This window comes from Microtus oregoni, unplaced genomic scaffold (assembly GCF_018167655.1).
Source record: "Microtus oregoni isolate MIOR12 unplaced genomic scaffold, Mior012 000046F_ref0000063, whole genome shotgun sequence".
Lineage (NCBI taxonomy): Eukaryota > Metazoa > Chordata > Mammalia > Rodentia > Cricetidae > Microtus > Microtus oregoni.
The window spans coordinates 127,430-146,485 of record NW_024543220.1 but is presented as its reverse complement, the minus strand read 5'-3'; the positions used below and the strand labels follow the sequence as shown (position 1 = coordinate 146,485).

The 19,056-nt window shown below is 37.4% G+C and overlaps 1 protein-coding gene across 6 annotated transcripts in view; it reads right to left on the bottom strand.

Moving 5' to 3' along the window:
• LOC121435597 (putative RNA-binding protein Luc7-like 2) overlaps positions 1-19,056 on the bottom strand; it is a 58,448-nt gene that overhangs the window by 27,822 nt on the left and 11,570 nt on the right. For 4 of the 6 annotated variants that reach the window (XM_041635050.1, XM_041635052.1, XM_041635053.1 and 1 more), the window contains one exon: positions 12,009-12,103. In XM_041635050.1, coding sequence (XP_041490984.1) covers positions 12,009-12,103 — 95 coding nt within the window. Of the gene's footprint in view, positions 1-12,008; positions 12,104-13,688; positions 13,760-16,681; positions 16,750-19,056 lie in introns of those variants that run through there. The other 2 variants (XM_041635051.1, XM_041635049.1) reach the window with 2 other exon arrangements.

Here is a 19,056-nt window from a genome sequence, read left to right as displayed (position 1 = left end):
GGCCTCATACATGAGACCATCTCTCAGAAAAATGAACCAAAAGAAAGACTATGAAAAACAACTACAAGTCTTAATAATACCAATATACTACATGAGAGGCTTTTTGCAATGAGGAAGCCAGAAAAAGACCACTTGCCATGGTATGTATGTGGAGGGTAGAGAATCACACATGGGATTCTCTCCTTCCACCAATCCTGGATCGACTGACTCACATATTGTCACTGAGCCATCTCGTGACCCCCCAAAAAATGTTTCTCATGAGAATGCATTTATACTGGATCCAAAGAGAGGGAAGCAATGCTGGGTATGGTACCAAGTATCATCTATTGAGTCTGGAGCCGGAGAGATGGGACAGTGGCTTTTTGGGCATGCAGACAAAATACCCATTAAATAAAAATGAAACTTAAAAATAGGGTGAAGGGAGGAAGGGAAGAGACAGGATGAAGGAACAGAATTGTAGTAATATTACAATTTCACGTAGTGGCACATTTCTGGAATTACAAAATAGAGTCTTTGAATTCTAGAAACCAGTCATCTGTTTACTCTTTACATACCACCATGACTAAATATCTGCTTTGACATGGTACCAGGCATGGCATTAAAAAAAGCAAACAAGCCCAAAAAGAAACTCCCAACTACCTGCCATTGTAAACGTCAATCCAAGGGAAATCATACCATGGCTAACAATTACCATAACCCTAGTCTCCTAACCAGTACAAAGTGACTAGAGAAAAAAACACAATAGAAACACAAGGAATAGGAAACAATTCTCCAGCACCTCTGCTAGTCTCAAGATCCATCCTCACATTACACTTAATGAAGTACTACTGCGTCCAACACCAAATGATCCAACATTGGCTGCTGGTGGTGGTACTTCTCTTTATAAATAAGTTAATAAAACAAAATAAAATGTTTTGTTCACTGATTTCAAATGACTAAAAGAGTTTCCTTAAAAATTAATGAATAATTTGCTTCTTATAATTTTCCACAAGTTTATTCCAGGTATTGTAATTAACAGACATTCAAGTTGTAAGTTGCAAAACTTCAGCTCTACATTTTATTTTCCCCATTATAAACTTGTTTCTTCAAGAAGCTTCCCCAAATCTCTGATCCTAATAACTCTTCTTTAAAATTCCACACATTCTACAGTTTTTCTGTTTAATAAAGTAGATTCTGTTAAGTGCTTTTAACTTTTTAATTTCTGAAAAATCAATGTTATCATTTCAAAAGGTGTAGGGATAAGTCCCGCCCCTAAGGGGGCGTGTTCGCCTCGGGCTAATGTTTGCCCATAAATTTGGCGAGCATGGCTCCCAGCCGCTGCTTCTCCACGGGAACGGTGGTTCTCTAAGTCTCCATTAAAGATATATATATATATATATATATATATATATATATATATATATATTTACAATCTGTCTGCATTCGCTTACGCTGCTACATTTTGGCGCCCAACGTGGGGCTATTTTGCCCCCGACTCAAGTGGGTAGCCTGCTAGCTAACACAGCACCCTCCCAGGTGTTGTTTTTTAGTTCTTGACTCAGGCCCCAGTGCCGAGTCTGAGACACACTCGGCCACACAGGCCCATTCTGCCTGCCTTGGCTAAGTTTGCAGTGGAACTCCACTGCCTGAATTAACAGAAGCTCAAGTACCTGAGATTTTGCAACAAAAGCCGCCACAGCGGCAGATTTGGTCTGATACAAAGTGACTTGGCCCGGTGGTGGTGGTGGTGGTGGGGCACGCCTTTCATACCAGCACTCGGGAGGCAGAGGCAGGCGGATCTCTGTGAGTTCGAGGCCAGCCTGGTCTAGGACAGGCTCCAAAAACACAGAGACCACCACTGGCAGGAATCAATCATTGTAGGTAAAAAATTTTTCTTTTCTAAATAAAATGTCTGAACACGTTAGTATTCAAGAATTTAACAGTTTTTTAATTGTACCATGTGGGAGATTTTACAAGAGGTGTCTATCACCCCACATCTATGGATCCTTCTGGGATTCGTAGTTTTCATTGCCACTAAATGGTTTGATAATAGAAATATGATAAAGTCTTTACGAGACGAATCCAGGATTCTTAAGGCAGAGATTGAACGCTTAAAAACAATTGAGAATGACAACAATCTTCTCAAGAATCAGTTTGAAGTTCTCCAGGCTGATAACAATCTTCTCAAGAATCAGTTTGAAGTTCTCCAGGCTGATGTTAAGGAGAAATTCATTACTATGGAAGAGGGAACAGCTGATTTGGATCATAAGCTTCAGTCCCTTTCTGTAGGAACTGAAACATTAGTGGCTGATATTAAGGAGAAATTCATTACTATGGAAGAGGGAACAGCTGATTTGGACCATAAGATTCAGTCCCTCTCCAATTCCAAGCCTGTTAGTAAGAGAAAAACCCAGAGTTTCTGGACTTTCTGTCTCATGTCAAGAGCCATGATATGGGACAGAAAGAAATATGAATTTAGAAAACATCTTTGCTTTTCTTCATATCTATCATACTTTTCATTGAAAATAACTATCATGCCTTTCATAGAATATATATATATGTATGTCTATATATGTCTATATGATTAATGTTTAAGTTTTTCTCAATGAACAATGAGTTTTTCCTGAAGTGACATTTGAAGTTTCCAGGAAGAAGATGGGGCCCCACAACAACAACTCTACCTGGTTGATACGATGTCATGATACTGATATAGCACTACTACAAGACCTGTTTTGGATACCAGCTGCACAAGACGATCCCAACTTGGTTAGCTGAAATGGTGCACATCTTGTACAACATTCTGGTCAGACCTGCACAAAATACTCAGAGACTATTTGCAATTTTAAAAGACATTGATCTTGAAATTTAACCATCACTTTACTTTCACAGGATCCCCCAGAAAGAACGTCGCCCCCATGACAGCTGGAAGTAATTCTTGAGGACGACGTCCCCTCTCCCAGTAAAGTTTACCCCTGGGTTTAGGGACATCATTTAAGGGTTGGGAGGTTGGGGGAGGAATTTTATAAGCTCAGGGATCATTTTGAAAGAAAGAAAAAAAAAAAAGAGGGAAGGATGGGATGATAGATTTATAATTGTGAGTTACTGCTTTTAGACAAAAATATTGGTATCGATTCTTGTATATTGATACAAAGTTAAATTATATTGACTATTGTATGCATGCATGTTTTTATCTGTTTAAAACATTTTTTATGTATTGACATATATTGATAAATATATTGTATATATTTACCATATTGCAGTGTACATTTCTACCTCTGATTAAGATACTTATATAATGTTTGTGTATTGATATATATTTACCATATTGCAATGTATATTTGTACAGTGTTTATATTTGGAGGTCATTATCCTCATTTGTTACACAGTTGTTTATTGTCTTAGTCTTTAAGTTAGATAGATATTGAGAATTATATAAATAGTCATCTAAGTTTGTCATTTATAATTAGACTAATCAGGTTCTCTAGAGATATAGAGATCATACTCAGTATAGATAGATAATCTTCAACCTTTTCAAAGAGCTGTAGAAAATGGCCTTTAATCTAACTTTCGTGATAGTGAGACACAATTGCTCCTGGCAACACCGCTCTATTCCCGAGAGAATGTTGAGCACCAAAGACACTCCACCTGGAGCCTTTCTTTTTGGCAGAACTGGCCTTTGGGCAAAGAAATGCCCATACCTCAACCACTGACAGAGATACAGAGCGTGCATCAATGGATAAAACAGGACTGTCATATCCTGCCAAGACAGGGTAAGATAGTTTTGAAAAGTTCCTTGCCTTTAATAATGGTATGTCAGTTATGTTAGGCCTTAGCCAAAGTTGGTTGACTCAACATTGCAAACGAGACTTTGGGTGATTGGGTGATTGCCCAGGTAGTCAGTTGTCTCTGTCAATTGTTGCACATTTTGGATATATCTCGTTTGTTAAGTAATATTTTCCCTTCTCAGATCTTTGACAGAGTTGAAGATTATATAATTGTAGTTACTCTCTACATTATTTAGACTCCTTGAGATAGAATGTTTAGCAAAACTTTTGTTCTCAATATTGTTTGTTATATTTATTATTTGTTATTATTGTATATAGTTGTATTTGGTTTAGTTCTGTCTTATTTAGACAAAAAGGGGAGATGTAGGGATAAGTCCCGCCCCTAAGGGGGCGTGTTCGCCTCGGGCTAATGTTTGCCCATAAATTTGGCGAGCATGGCTCCCAGTCGCTGCTTCTGCTTTCCTGGTCTCCGCGGGAACGGTGGTTCTCTAAGTCTCCATTAAAGCTATATATATATTTTTACAATCTGTCTGCATTCGCTTACGCCACTACAAAAAGGACTCTAAGATTCCTAAGAAAAATGGTCTATGTCTGTTCATCTCTACAGACTATGTTTTATACTCCCCATGTTGTCCAAATCATGACTATTACACAAACCTGGTTTGAATAAGCAATTCCAAGAACTTAAAGAATAAAACATGCACAGAAGTACATGGATATAAGCTTTACAATGCCATTTTCTGGTTTAGAAAAAAGAAATATTTTTAAGAGCCTCTCTGCGGTCTGTGGTGGCCAATGCCTTAAAAGGAAGAAGAGGCAGAGACAGGCAAATCCGAGTTCGAGGCCAGTCTCGTTTACAGAGCAAGTTCCCGGATAGTCACTATGCAGAAAAACCCTATCCCAAAAAACAAAATTTTAAGCACCTCACTACCTGAGTTTGACAGAACATGTACCTACACCTACACAGATCCAATTATAACTACTGGCATACACAAACATATATTTTACTGTCATAATGTATACCCAAACTAAAAACAAATGAAATAAATTATTGATATTAATATACTAATAATCAGTGGATAGAAATACAAAATTACATCACATGTTGGTGGCAACATGCCTTTAATCCTAGCACTCAGGAAGCAAAAGTAGGCGATCTCTGCAAACTTGAGGCCAGCCTAGTCTACAGAATGAGTTCCAACACACCAGGGCTACAGAGAAAACCCTGTCTCAAAAAAAAACCACTGTATGTGTGTGTATCACAACATTTAATTAGGTAGGGAGGGAGGGAGGAAGGCAGGCAGGCAGGCAGGCACGTACATATGTACACACACACACACACACACACACACACACACACACACAAGCTGGGCATGGTAATATACATCTTTAATCCAAGCACTGGGCAGGCAGAAATAGAAGAATCCCTGTGAGTTCAAAGCTGACCTGGTCTACATAGTGAATTCCAGGACACTCAAGAAGACTAGATTAAAAGAGACCCTGTCTCAAGAAATAAATCAATTAAATGTCAAAACAATTTAAACAATAAAATGCTATTTCTCAAACACACACTTGTAAATGGAGAAAACCATGGGTATGATATAAAAATATATTGGGCATTGAAATAATTGCAAAAAACCAAAAATCTACTCATCTCTTACCAATTACCTGATCCTGAAAAATTCATTTCTCTTAAGTACTTCCAGATTTATGTATACTAAGATGTTTAAAAAAGAACATTGACGCTATCAATGTAGTGTATACTGACCAAACTGAAATGATAAATTCATCAGTTTTGATCACTGTTAATAAACCTGAGACCTCTAATGTGCTACCACTTAACAGGTGCTCAGGATCTTATTATACAATATTAAGTATTGATGGATAAAGAATTCATTTTTTGGCTCATAACTCTCTAGTGCCACCATTTTTCAAAGCAACTCATAAAAAGTTATCTCTAGGGGCTGGAGAGATGGCTCAGTGGTTAACAGCATTGCCTGCTCTTCCAAAGGTCCTGAGTTCAATTCCCAGCAACCACATGGGTGGCTCACAACCATCTGTAATGATGTCTGGTGCCCTCTTCTGGCCTGCAGGCATACACACAGACAGAACATTGTATACATAATAAATAAATAAATATTTTTTTAAAAAGTTATCTTTATCAAGTATCGGTATGTATGAGGTATGTTTGCAGGAAAAGTACAGATGATTTACACAGGCAAAAAATTAGCAAGAGAGGCTGGAGAGATGGCTCAGAGCTGTAGAGCACTTACTGTTCTTTCAGAGCTCCTAAGTTCAATTCCCAGCAACCACATGGTGGCTCACAACCATCTGTAATAAGAGCTGGTGCCCTGACCTGCATGCATACACAGACTATATACATAATAGAACACTGCATACATAATAAATTTAAAAAAAAAAAGGAGGCAAAAATTTTAGCATATGTTTTGAAAGGAGAATAATTTTATCCTATTTGGAGAACAAAGAATGATAAAACTAGAATCAAATGACTTCTAGAAGAGGATTGTGGGAAATGTTAAAATGGTCTGTTACCACTTACGATAGCATGAACAATTCTAAAAATTAGTAAAATGCAAAATTTACTCTGAAGAGAAGAATGCATGATTACTTGGAGAAATAAGTCATGATTTTAAAAAAAAAAAATCTATGTTTTGCCAGGAGGTGGTAGCGCAAGCCTTTAATTCCAGCACTCAGGAGGCAAAGGCAGGTGGATCTTTGTGAGTTTGAGGCCAGTCTGGTCTACAGAGCTAGTTCCAGGACAGTTAAGGCTGTTACACAGAGAAATCCTGTCTCCAAAAAAAAAAAAAAAAAAAAAAAAAGAACAAAATCTATGCTTTAAAAACGAAGAAAAGGAGGCTGGAGAGATGGCTCAGTGGTTAAGAGCATTGCCTGCTCTTCCAAAGGTTCTGAGTTCAATTCCCAGCAACCACATGGTGGCTCACAACCATCTGTAGTGACGTCTGGTGCCCTCTTCTGGTCAGCATACATACAGACAGAATATTTTGTACATAATAAATAAATAAATAAATATTAAATAAAAACGAAGAACAAACAAAAACAAAACCCATGAAAATTAATGCCAGAACAGTCACTGGCTATTGTGGCACATGCTGGTAGTAGTTGCTTAAGAAGGCTGAGGCAGGAGGATCACAAAACATGATACAGGGGAAAAAAATGTGTCAAAAACAAAGCCGAATAAAAACAGGGTCTTTTTTCATTACATCAAAATGTTGGCATTCTTTACTACTTAAGCCTCCTGAGTTTTTCAAATTTCGGTGTTTCCAGCAGGTGCAATCTTTTATGATATTGATATAGATCCAAAAGCCTTCTTCTACACAACCACTAATATTAAAAATATTTTCTGCATCCTCTCTTGTAGAGGAATGTGCTACAGTTGTAGAAAAAAAATACTGCTTATAAAACTCAACCAAATCTCCCCCCCCCCCCCTCAGTTTTTCAAGACACGGTTTCTCTGTATAGCCCTAGATGTCTTGGAATTAGATCTTGTAAACCAGACTGGCCTCAAACTCACAGAAATCATTCTACCTCTGCCACCTGAGCACTAGGATTAAAGGCATGCACCACCACCACTAATCTCTTAAAATGGTCTATGGTGTTCAGCGAAAAATGAGAGGAAAATTCTTGGTCCTTCTGTAGTAAGCACTTACTGATCAGCTAGGAATTTTGACTTGTTACAGTTCAAGCCCCAATCCAAGCCATGAGTTACTAACTACACTAATGCTAAAGTGGATACCTATGGTGGTTTGGAACGGCATTGACTCTCTCAGCCTCATATATATTCATGCTTAGTTCCCAGCTGGTAAACTCTCTAGGACGTATTAGTGGGTATGGCCTTGTTGAAGGAGGTATGTCAGTAGGAGTGGGCTTTAGGTTTCAAAAGCATGCCACCAGGTCCCCTGTCTGTCTCTGCCCGTGGAGTAGAATGTAAATGAAACTCTCAGTGACCAATCCAGCACCATGCTGTCTGCCTGTCTCCTTGCCATGACGATAATGGACTAATCCTCTGAAACTGTAAGCAAGTCCCATTCCTTTGTAAGAGTTGCCTTGGGTACATAGTGTGTCTTCATAACCAGTTGTCAACACCACTCAGTTATCCACAGCACCACCTAAAGCCAGGTGCCTGTTAGGAAAATAGACCAAAGGATCAAGCCATCCTTCAATACAAAGGGAGACTGAGACCAGTTCAGGGTGCATATACAAGATCTTGTCTCCCAAAAATCTATAGAACTTGAATGAGAGAGAGAGAGAGAGAGAGAGAGAAGAAAAAAAATTATTGGGGGCTGGAGAGATGAATTAGAGGTTAAAAGTACTGGTTGCTCTTCCCCGAGGTCCTGAATTCAATTTCCAGCAACCACATGATGGCTCACAACCATTTATAATGAGTTCTGGTGCCCTCTTCAGCCATGGAGGTATACATGCAGGCAGAACACTGTATACATAATAATTAAATCTTAAAATTAATGAGCAGGGGCGGTGGTGGCAGTGGTCTACAAGATCTAGTTCCAGGACAGGCACCAAAGCTACAAGAAAAAAAAAAAACAAAAAAACAAGGCCGGGTGGTGGTGGTGCACGCCTTTAATCCCAGCACTCAGATGGCAGAGGCAGGCGGATCTCTATGAGTTCGAGGCCAGCCTGGTCTACAACAGCTAGTTCCAGGACAGGCCCCAAAGCTACAGAGAAACCCTGTCTTGAAAAAAAATAAAAAAAATAAAATAAAAAATTAAAAAAAATTAAAAATAAATAAAAAAAAAAACACGGGTTGGAAATATGGCTTGGTGGTTAAGAACACTGGCTGCTCTTCCAGAGGTCCTGAGTTCAATTCCCAGCAACCACATGGTGGCTCACAACCATCTGTAATGATATCTGGCACCCTCTTCTGGCGTGAGGGCATACATGGAGGCAGAATGTCGTATACATAATAAATAAATCTTAAAAAAAAAAAAAATTGGCTAGCCAGTGATGGCACACTCCTTTCTCAGCATTCCGAAGGCAGAGACAGATGGATCCAGTTCTAGGGGATCCAATACTGGAACCAGACTCTCATGTGGTGCACAAACATACATACCTGCAGACAAAGCACTCACACATAAAATGCATGCAATAACCGGGCGGTGATGGTGCACACCTTTAATCCCAGCACTCAGGAGGTAGATCAGGAGGCGGATCTCTGAGTTTGAGGCCAGCCTGGTCTACAGAGCAAGTTCCAGGAAAAACTCTAAAAACTACACTGTCCTGAAAAAACAATTTAAATATATGTATCTCCAATATACATAGAAATTTAAAGAGAGATGAGTTAGGATACAATCTGTAACCCCGGCACTTGGTGGGTGAAGGCAGGATGATCTGAGGTTCAAGGTCACCCATGGCTACAGAACCAATTCAAAGACAGGCAATGTTACATAATATCCTTTCCTATTTTTTTTATAAAAAAAAGAAAAAAGAAAGAAAGAAATAATTTTGTTGCTTTTATTTTCTACGCTTATAAGAAGTGATAATTTATCCACTAAATAGTCTTTTTGTAGTTAGGGAGATAAATTTGGTAAAGTGCTTCTTTTACAAGCACAAAGATCTGAGGATGAGCCCCAGTATCTTAGGGTTGCTATTGCTGTGATGAAACACCATGACCAAAAACAACTTGGAGGGACAGAATTCATTTGACTCTTTTCCTCAATTGAGGCTTTCTTCTCTCCCGATGACGTCAGCTGTGTGAAACTCACATAAAACTAGACAGCATGCCTAACACCCATATAAAATGGCAGACATGGTAATCTCAGTGCTGAGGACATGAAAGCACGGGGATTCCTGGAACTCACTGGCCAGCAAGTTTAGCCTTATCAGTAAACTCCAGGCCAGGATCCTATCACAAAGCAGGTGAGGGGTGTTTCTGAGGAGTACACCCAATGTTCTCTTTTGTCTTCCATATTTTGTGCCAACACAACCCAAAACATACACATGCACTCCTAATAAAATAGAAACAAATTAATCATCAAATTTCCTACAACACTAACTGTGGGGCTGATGAGATGGCTTAGCAATTAAGAGCGCTGGTTGCTCTTCCAGAGGACCAGGGTTTAAGTACCCAAACATAAAAGGTCGTTCACCGAGCACCTAGAACTCCAGTCCCAGAGTATACAATACCTTCTTTCTGGCCTCTCATGTACCAGGCACACACATAGTGAACAGATATAATGCAGGCAAAGCACTCCTACACGTAATATAAATGATTTAAATGTGGACAATAACAGTGTTCTACAAGTGAGAGATCTGTCATAGATTACAAATGAATTAATAGAACAGAAAATATTTAAAAAGCTATGCAGTAGGCCGGGCCGTGGTGGCGCACGCCTTTAATCCCAGCACTCGGGAGGCAGAGGCAGGCGGATCTCTGTGAGTTCGAGACCAGCCTGGTCTACAAGAGCTAGTTCCAGGACAGGCTCCAAAACCACAGAGAAACCCTGTCTCGAAAAACCAAAAAAAAAAAAAAAAAAAAAAAAAAAAAAGCTATGCAGTAGTGCATGTCTTAGATCCCTGAAGTTAGGATTATAAACAAAATAAAATTTAAAGTGGAAGTACTTACAGAAACATTACAGAATCATTTTATTACCTGTTAATATTTGTCACAGTCCTAATTCAAGTATTGAACTTGCCCACAAACTAAATTTCTTACTATGTCTATTATACTTAAAACTTTTTTCAGACTCTTGTTTGAGACAAGGTCTCACTCAGTAGCTCTGTTGGCGTCACACTTCAGATTCAGTCTTCAGGCTGGCAATATGCTGAATTCCGCATTTAGATCACCATACCAGACTTAGGCACATAATAGTTTCAACTGCATTTCCCACTAAGAAATGACAAAGATGCTTCCTATTGCACATGTCTTGATATTTTTATGTTTGGGGGATATCCTTAATCTCACTTAAAAAAAAAAAAAACACATTCATTTGGGTATCCGTGCCTAAGAGTACTTACTCACTGCTTATGAAAGAGTAATCTGGAAATCCTTTCTTTATTCTAGATATTTCTGGCAAATGAGAAATAAAATGAAGTCAAGACTTAACCCCTTACAGTTCCCCATCAACAAAAGTATCTGTGAAGGGAAATTACTCATTGTAATTTCAATCAAATTCAGAAGTTAAAGATCCTCTGTACCATTTAAAGAAGAGGGGGCATGCTTTCCAAGAGACAGTTACCACCTCCCTATGTGAATATGCCACTTGTAAGATCTCTTCACCTCTCTTCAGAAGAGAAGAGGAAATAAGAAAAAGCACCTGGTACAGAATCCCAATTCCCAGTTAACGGGTGTGAAATACCCAGAATGCCATAAGATCACACAGGTCTTGTGTGTTGGCTATCACACTGTCCTCTCTGTCAGCCTAGAGGCAGAAAGAAAAGCAAGGCTTATAGAAGGATGCTAATTCAGGAGAAAGTGGCACTAAAAGTATCCTAAATCCCAACTCCACAGGGGAACCAATCCAATATACCCGTTTTAGATAAAAATAAGTAAATAAATAAAAGGGGAAGAAAAAAATACAAACAAACCAAAAAACCCATTGTTGGTGTAGTTTTCTGATACACCTATGATCCAAGAAGTTGGAAGTGTGAAGGTCAAAAGTTCAAGTTCAAGGTTACCAGTTTGAACCATCAGACAGGCCTCAAAAAAAAAAAAAAACAAAAACAAAAACAGTCTAGCAGTGATGGTACTTTAATACCAGCACTCAGGAGGCAGAGAGAGGTGGATTTCTGAGTTTGAGGCCAGTCTGGTATACAGAAAGAGTTTGGAGACAGCCAGGACTATATGGAGAAACCCTGTTTCGAAAAACCAAAATACAAACAAAAAACAACCAACCACCACCATCACCACAACAAAATAGCAGAGAACCTGGGATGTGCCTCAGTGGCTCAGTATGTGCTTAGCATGTGCAAGGTTCCATGTTCATCTCTAAGACCAGAAGAAAAGAAAAAACAAGAATAACAAAACCAGTAGAAGAATGGTGGGGGGAAATGGAAAAGACAACTACTTCTGTAAGGAAACCCATTATTGAACATTTAAATTATCAGTGGGAATAAACAAGCAATGAAAGGGATGCAAATCTTTTCTAACACTGTTTAAAAAAGTAAGTAATTTGGTAAAAAATTAAGAGTTTACCAAGAACTTCATTTTTGTAGCACACTAGTAAGTAATAAAACAACTTAACCACGTACAGTTCCAGAAAGGACATCATGGGGACAACAGTTGAGAAGGTGGCTCTTGCATACTCTGTCATCGCTGAATTTGATTCGTTGTCGAGTAGTGTCTCCTGTAATATAGGAAAGTTAATAATACTCAAGGTTAGACAAACAGACAGTGTTTATATTCTGAAAGTCCTAGTTATTACTAGCTTTTGGTGTCTGACTATCTACTTACAGACACTTATAAATCAACCCAGGAGGGATTAGTTTTTTATATGCCATCCTATAGAAAAACTATTTTAGACAACATGCAATTGCAGTATATGTACTGCAAATGTAATTCAAATAGTCAAAGTGGGAAAGCAAAGCATTCTGTTAAATAAAAGTACTTCAGAAAAGCATAGGATTTTAGAGCAGGAATGGACTTCATTTATTTATAGGTTATCAAGTCCAACTCCTTCATACTGCAGATGAAAAAACTGAGGCCCCAACAGGTTAAGCAACTTGCAGCAGACCCACCAAGAGTTTCTACTGGTATACAATGGTCTCTTGACAGTAAACACTAATTTATTTTGTAATTATTTACATTAATTGAAAAACATAAAAAAAATAATCTTGCAAACATTGCATACACACTGCGAATCCCCACTGAACCCCAGACGCCATTTCTTCCACTATTTTGTTCCAGTTGAAGTGTCTCCCTTTTGCTGCTGGGAGGAGTTAGAGGGTAGAATAAGGTGTTTAAGAGTGTACAAACCTGGAAGAAGGACTTACACACCAGTCAAACAAGGGCACATTGCCTAAATGAAATGTTAACTTTAATACCTCCAAAGATTCCATATTCCATGTTTTATGTGGTCTGTGCTACATTGCCAAACCAGGCAAAATAAAATATATTCTGTGCTCACATAAAAGAACACAACTCCTAAACAGAAGCAACCAACCTGCTTATCAAATATAGCTATTTACTCAAAAGCTTAAAGAGTCTAAGGAAAGGTAACTAGCTAGAGTAAAAATACAAATGTTAGTTACAACTTTTTTTTTTTTTTGCTTAGAATCTCTGAAGAAATAAAAGAAAAACTCACACGGTAGTTTCCTTTATGCAGAATGATAAGCCCTAAAGAATGTGGTTTAGCCTTAAATTGGTATCACTGATAAATGAAAACCTACTGGTGAATTACTGAAGCGAAAACTGTTGAAACAAACCAAGAGAGATTGTAAATACCTCTGTAGTTCACATGATACCTAAAGTACTCCAAACATTTCAACTAGGAAGCAATTCTTAAATTAAGTTCTGTACTTTCATATGTGAATACCAAACAAAAAAAAAATGTTCAAACTTTACCCCCTTTAAGTGGTCTTATATTGAAGAGCTTAACTTTAATTAAAGTCAACTAAACACTATGGGGTAAGATTTTGTTCAGATTGTTTTAGCTTGGTTAAGAAGATGTAAAGAACATTCTGATTTGCAAGTAGGACACATACATTTTTAAGAAAGATAATTTGCTAAACTCATAACTTCAGAGCATTTCAACAATAGGTTTTCTGAGGCTAATCTCTAGTATGTTATTTGTGACACAATTTGGAATAATCTATTTAGTGTTCAAGCCTGCTACTATAATATGTCACTTTGATGGACTTTTATTTTCTTTTAAACACAGCTGCTTCTGTTCCACATTCATTAACACATCTGAAAAGTTAGTGATAACTCACGGCTCGGCGAATGCGGGGCCTTTCTGAAACTCCCTTGCAGATTGAAGTAGGCAGGCATAGATACATTGAACCTTTACAAATAAAACAAGGGGCCAGATTGTTCAGTTTGTATAGAATAGACTCTGCCAGCAATTTCAATACAGCACCTAGAAGTACATGTTGACTGTAAAGATTCTTGTATATGAAAACAAAAGTGAACAAAATCAGAGTGTTTATTTTCTGTTTTGTTTTTACAATACTGACTTAACAAGTATAAGCCCAGAAAAAAAACATTACTGAAGATAGCTAAAGCCCAAGACTGGAACTCTACAAGTGGACCTTGGGTTACATGAGAAATGTTTCTTTCAAAGTATGTTTCAAGGAAGACAAGTTGAGTGCCTCAATCTCATTCAAGAACCAAACTACCACAAGCTCACATGAGAAAGCTAAAACTAGAATAGAAGCTTTTTGATCCTAGAAAGGCTTTGCTTAAAACTCTACTGTGATTATGTTAAGAATTTTTAAAGTAATAAATTTCTAAGGGGGGGGAACTTACTAGGAATCACCCTGCTACACCTGTCTAAGTTTTCTGGTAATGAAACAGCAATGTCAGTTCAGTCTATTGTAAAACAAGACTCATTGGTAGAAGGGTTAAAAATGAGGTCTTAGACTGAGTTAAAATTTACAGATGTTTTATTAATCAAACATCTCATCTAATAGGGTGCCCATTTTTGCTTAAGAAATCACATTAGGTGTATTAACAAGGGATACATGGCCTGAAGAACACTATCAGAAAAACATGAACAATTACAAATATATAAACATAGTAACAGTAGCCCCAGTGAGCTTTAAAATAATAAAGAAATCAATTTCTATAAATGCCAAAAAAGCATCTAAAATATTCCACTACAAATAAGCAGGTATTCCATTAACACTTGGTAACTGTAGAAAAAAATATGAAATATAGCTTTCAAATATTAGCCATTATAAAAATCTTTTTACTAAAATAATAAAATTAATAGTTCAAAATAAAACAATACTCTGAGAAGGACATGTAAATGAGGATCTTTCTATTGATATTTTAAAAGTTCTACTTAGGACTTTATGGCTAATATTTTCAAACAATTTGGCTACAAAAATACAAAGTCATGCAGCATTTGAATAAATTTGGGCTTATGACATAGTATAATTTAACTACACAATTTTAAAACAGAAATGCTTGTATTTTTATCTTTGTCACAACATCTGGCCCAAACCATGTTTTTCAAAAGCAACTAGGTAAAATACAAACCACTTAGAGAAAAAAATAAAGGGGGAAAAAAAAGACTACAAAGAGAATGACAAAAGATTCTTACAATACAGGATTTTATCAATTTAACATGCTTTATGTTTGTGTTTCCTGGTCATTGAATCATACAAACAAATATGAGTTAATTCTCCCAATAAATTTTCACGTGTTTAAAAACTAATAATAAATTATGGGGGAAATGATACTAGCTAGATCCTAATCATTGAATCAAACCTATTAGTTACTCTATCCTCTACAAAATGGAGTTACAGAGCCCACATTTTCCCTAGAGAAATAGGAAATAAGTAACAATAACACAAAATAACATAATTCAAGTGTCAAAGGGATATTTTAAACATACTAGAACTACCATGTAAAGGTTGGAGAAAGTGGGAAAGGCTTCAGGGAGTAGGTAGAAGCCAAAATCTAAACGCTTCAGGCAAGACTTAAGAGGAAAGAGGAACATTCCAGATCAGAATAGTATCTTTGACAAAGTTTACAAGGGCTTGAAGGTTTGGGGAACAGTAAGTAAACCATAGTCAGCTTTGGCAAATGGCAGAGTATGTCTGGGAATACAAATTGGAGCCAAGGGAACAATTTTTGGAAGGTGAAATTTGGTTCTTAAGATCTTTCTTCAATATGTATTTATTGTATATAATTGAACTTTTCAAGAAATTTTTGAGCTGGGTAGTGGTGGCACATTCCTTTTATCCCAGCACTCAAGAGGCAGAGGCAGGCAAATCTCAGTAACATCAGTCTGGTATACAGAGAAAGTTCCAGTAAGGCCATGGTTATACAGAGACCCCAAACCCTACCTTGGAAGAAAAAAAAAAATTTATGAGGCAGTGATTAGACCAAGTATAGTCAACAACAAAAACAAATCATTTTACCTATAAAAACATGTCTCTCTGACCCATGGCCTCCACAAAAATTAATTAAGTTTTACATATAACCACAATGCAAGATTTTAGAATGAGGAATTAGGCTTTTTATGCTTAAGGCACAGTCTCAGGTAGCTCAACTAAACTAATTATACAGATAAAAAATTATCACAATGCTGATGTTCCTGCCTCTACCTCCAAAACTCTGGAATTATACATAGTCATGTCACACCACAGCCAGTGAGGACTCCGGTTTAAAATTTTGGGTGGTCACAAATTTTTCATTGAATAGAAGCACCAAAGTTCTATTAATAATGTCCACCAAACAACTATCTTCAGAATTACAACTCCATTGCCTTCTTTTGTACAATCCCTTCTTGGGCGTCATAAATTGTAAAACTTGAAAACAGCTGGGTCACAAGTATACAATAAAACTGAAATGCATGCTACTTAATTCTCTAGTTAGAAATGAACATAAGGTGATACTGAAGCATCAGTTTCACAGGGGGAAATAGAAAGAAAGGCCTCCTCTAAAACCAGGGTTCCCATTCAAATGTGTCCAATATTGCTCTCAAAATTCCCTTCAATCTGCTGTGAAGGAAAATGAGCCCCACTGCAATACCCAATATTGAATTATGATCCTATGACCTGATATAAATTTTATTAGTAGCACATAAAACCTTGGCCTAAGTAGTATCTGACATTATACACAGTGCATGCTATTTTCCCAAAACCCACCCCTCCCCCTCAATTTCTCCCACCCTCTCCCTCCCTTACAAACAATAAACCAAATCAACTTTCATTTATTTAGGTGCTATTTTAAAAACATCAAAATTTTACTTTACCCATTCTCTCCGATGCTCCCTGTATTTTTTTAAGCTGTGAGTGGATGACCATGCTATGTGATCAACAACTGTGAAGTTAGCAAAAGTGAACTGAGTTTAGTATGGTAATTTCAAAAGAACCTTAAAGTTTGTAATACTTGACATATTTAATTGTATGCAGAATCCTATCTTACTGTATATCATCAGGCATTAATGGCAAGCATTATAAAAACAATCAATATTTCTTTGTACAGAATATTTCTTTGTATTTAGCTCAGAGCTCAGCTTAGGAAAAACAAAGAGTAGAGCAGGAAATGCATCAGCATACAAAGCAATGAAAGTATCCCATATTTAATAGTAAAGGCAGAGACAGGAATGTTCTCCCACATTTTCTAGTATAACAAGCAAAGTGTTCTCCACCACCATCTGTAGGACCTTTTATCACTCAATTAGCTTGGTACACAACAGGCTCGTTCCTTCTGAAATAAGACCTACACTCCCTCAGTGATAGGAAAACTAAAGCTAGAAAGAAGCAGAGTTGAAAATGATTAGCTTCTTGTTTGCCTACCCTCTTTTGAATCCCCCTAATATAAAGAGAAGCTATTAATACTCTTTCTTCCAATATAAGCTGCACATTCACATTAATAGTGTAGGAATTACATAAAAACCTATATCCAGTTTCTCAACTATTCCAGGGCAAGGAGATAATTTAAGAAGTGTACAATTAAATAAAACCTTGCATCTTCCCATGAGCAAAGCTAGCCACTATCTACTATACTGAAAAGTCAGCCAACCTGATCACTCTTATAATACAGTACTCCTTGCACCTTACAAATCTCATTTATCTTTAAGTCCTTTAACATTCACTTATATAAACCTTTCTGCAACTGGTTTTTGCTTTTGAGACAGAGAAGCTAGGTTAGTGCCTCAAACTATAGCTCATGATCCTTCTGCCTCAGCCTCCTCAAGTACTGGGATTATACCTTATAATTACTTGTGCTCTTACTTTTATGTATATGTATGTGTATGAGTATACATGTATGTATTTGTATCACACTTGTGCCTGGTGCTCTTAGAGGTGAGAAGAGGGCACAAAATTCCCCTGGAACTGGAGCACAGCTAGTTGTGAGATGTTATGTGAGTACTGGAAACTGATACAAGAGCACAAGAGCAGCAAGTGCTCTTAACCAGTCATCTTTCCAGTCCCTAAGTACTTCTTGTTTGGGGTTTTTTTGGGGACTGGGGGAGAACAGAGTCTCCTGTAGCCCAGGTGCCCAAAACTCATTATCTAGCTGGATAACTTTGAATTTCCGCTCTTCTTGCATTCACCTGCCAAGGGATTAAGTGTGCATCACCATGCCCAGTTTTTCTTAAGCTACTTTATAAAATACTTTTCCCCTTCATGCTACCTTAGTAAATGTATTCAGTCTGAGCTACTGTATATTTAAGCAATTTACATTATGCTTTATAAAAGGACTCAAGACATCTAAATAATAACATCATATATTTTATACAAAAGCAAAGTTACAAGTCTTCCAACTGAATGTCAAGATATTTGTTTCTGAATGTATAGGTCACACTTAGTAGCAGCGTTCTCTCTTCAGAAAATGTAAACATAATGGTATTTACAGTTTAGAAAAGGCTTTGATTAATATAGTCCTACACTTTATTTACCTTTTTTTTTTTTTTTGGTTTTGCAAGACAGGGTTTCTCTGTAGCTTTTGGAGCCTGTCCTGGAACTAGCTCTTGTAGACCAGGCTGGCCTCAAACTCACAGAGATCCGCCTGCCTCTGCCTCCAGAGTGCTGGGATTAAAGGCGTGCGCCACCACCACTGTCCAGCTAGTCCTACACTTTAATAATCATTAATAGCTACTAGTATAATTTTAACCATAATCCTCCTGACAAGCTTAAAAACTTTCAAATAATTGTATCTGAAGGAAGGAAAAAAAGAACTACCAAAGTAAATATTTGTGGGAGTTAGTGGGGAAGAATAGGAGTTAGAAATAGAGTTTAACTATGCAGCCATGGCTGGTCTCAAACTCAAAACACTTTCCCTCCCCAGTCCTCCAAATTCTGGAATTATAAGCATGTACTATGCATAGCTAGTAATTTCAATGCTGCTGTATATGATCAAAGACTTCTGATATTTTACAAACTTTAAAAATCTCACTTATGTATGAAAACCCATGTAACAAAATTATTTTAAAAACTGAAGCTGGGGGGCTGGAGAGATGTCTCAGCGGCTGCTCTTCCAGAGGTCCCGAGTTCAATTCCCAGCAACCACATGGTGGCTCATAACCATCTGTAATGAGACCTGATGCCTTCCTTGCCAGCAGTACATCGTATGCTTAATAAATAAATCTTAAAACACACACACACACACACACACAAAAAA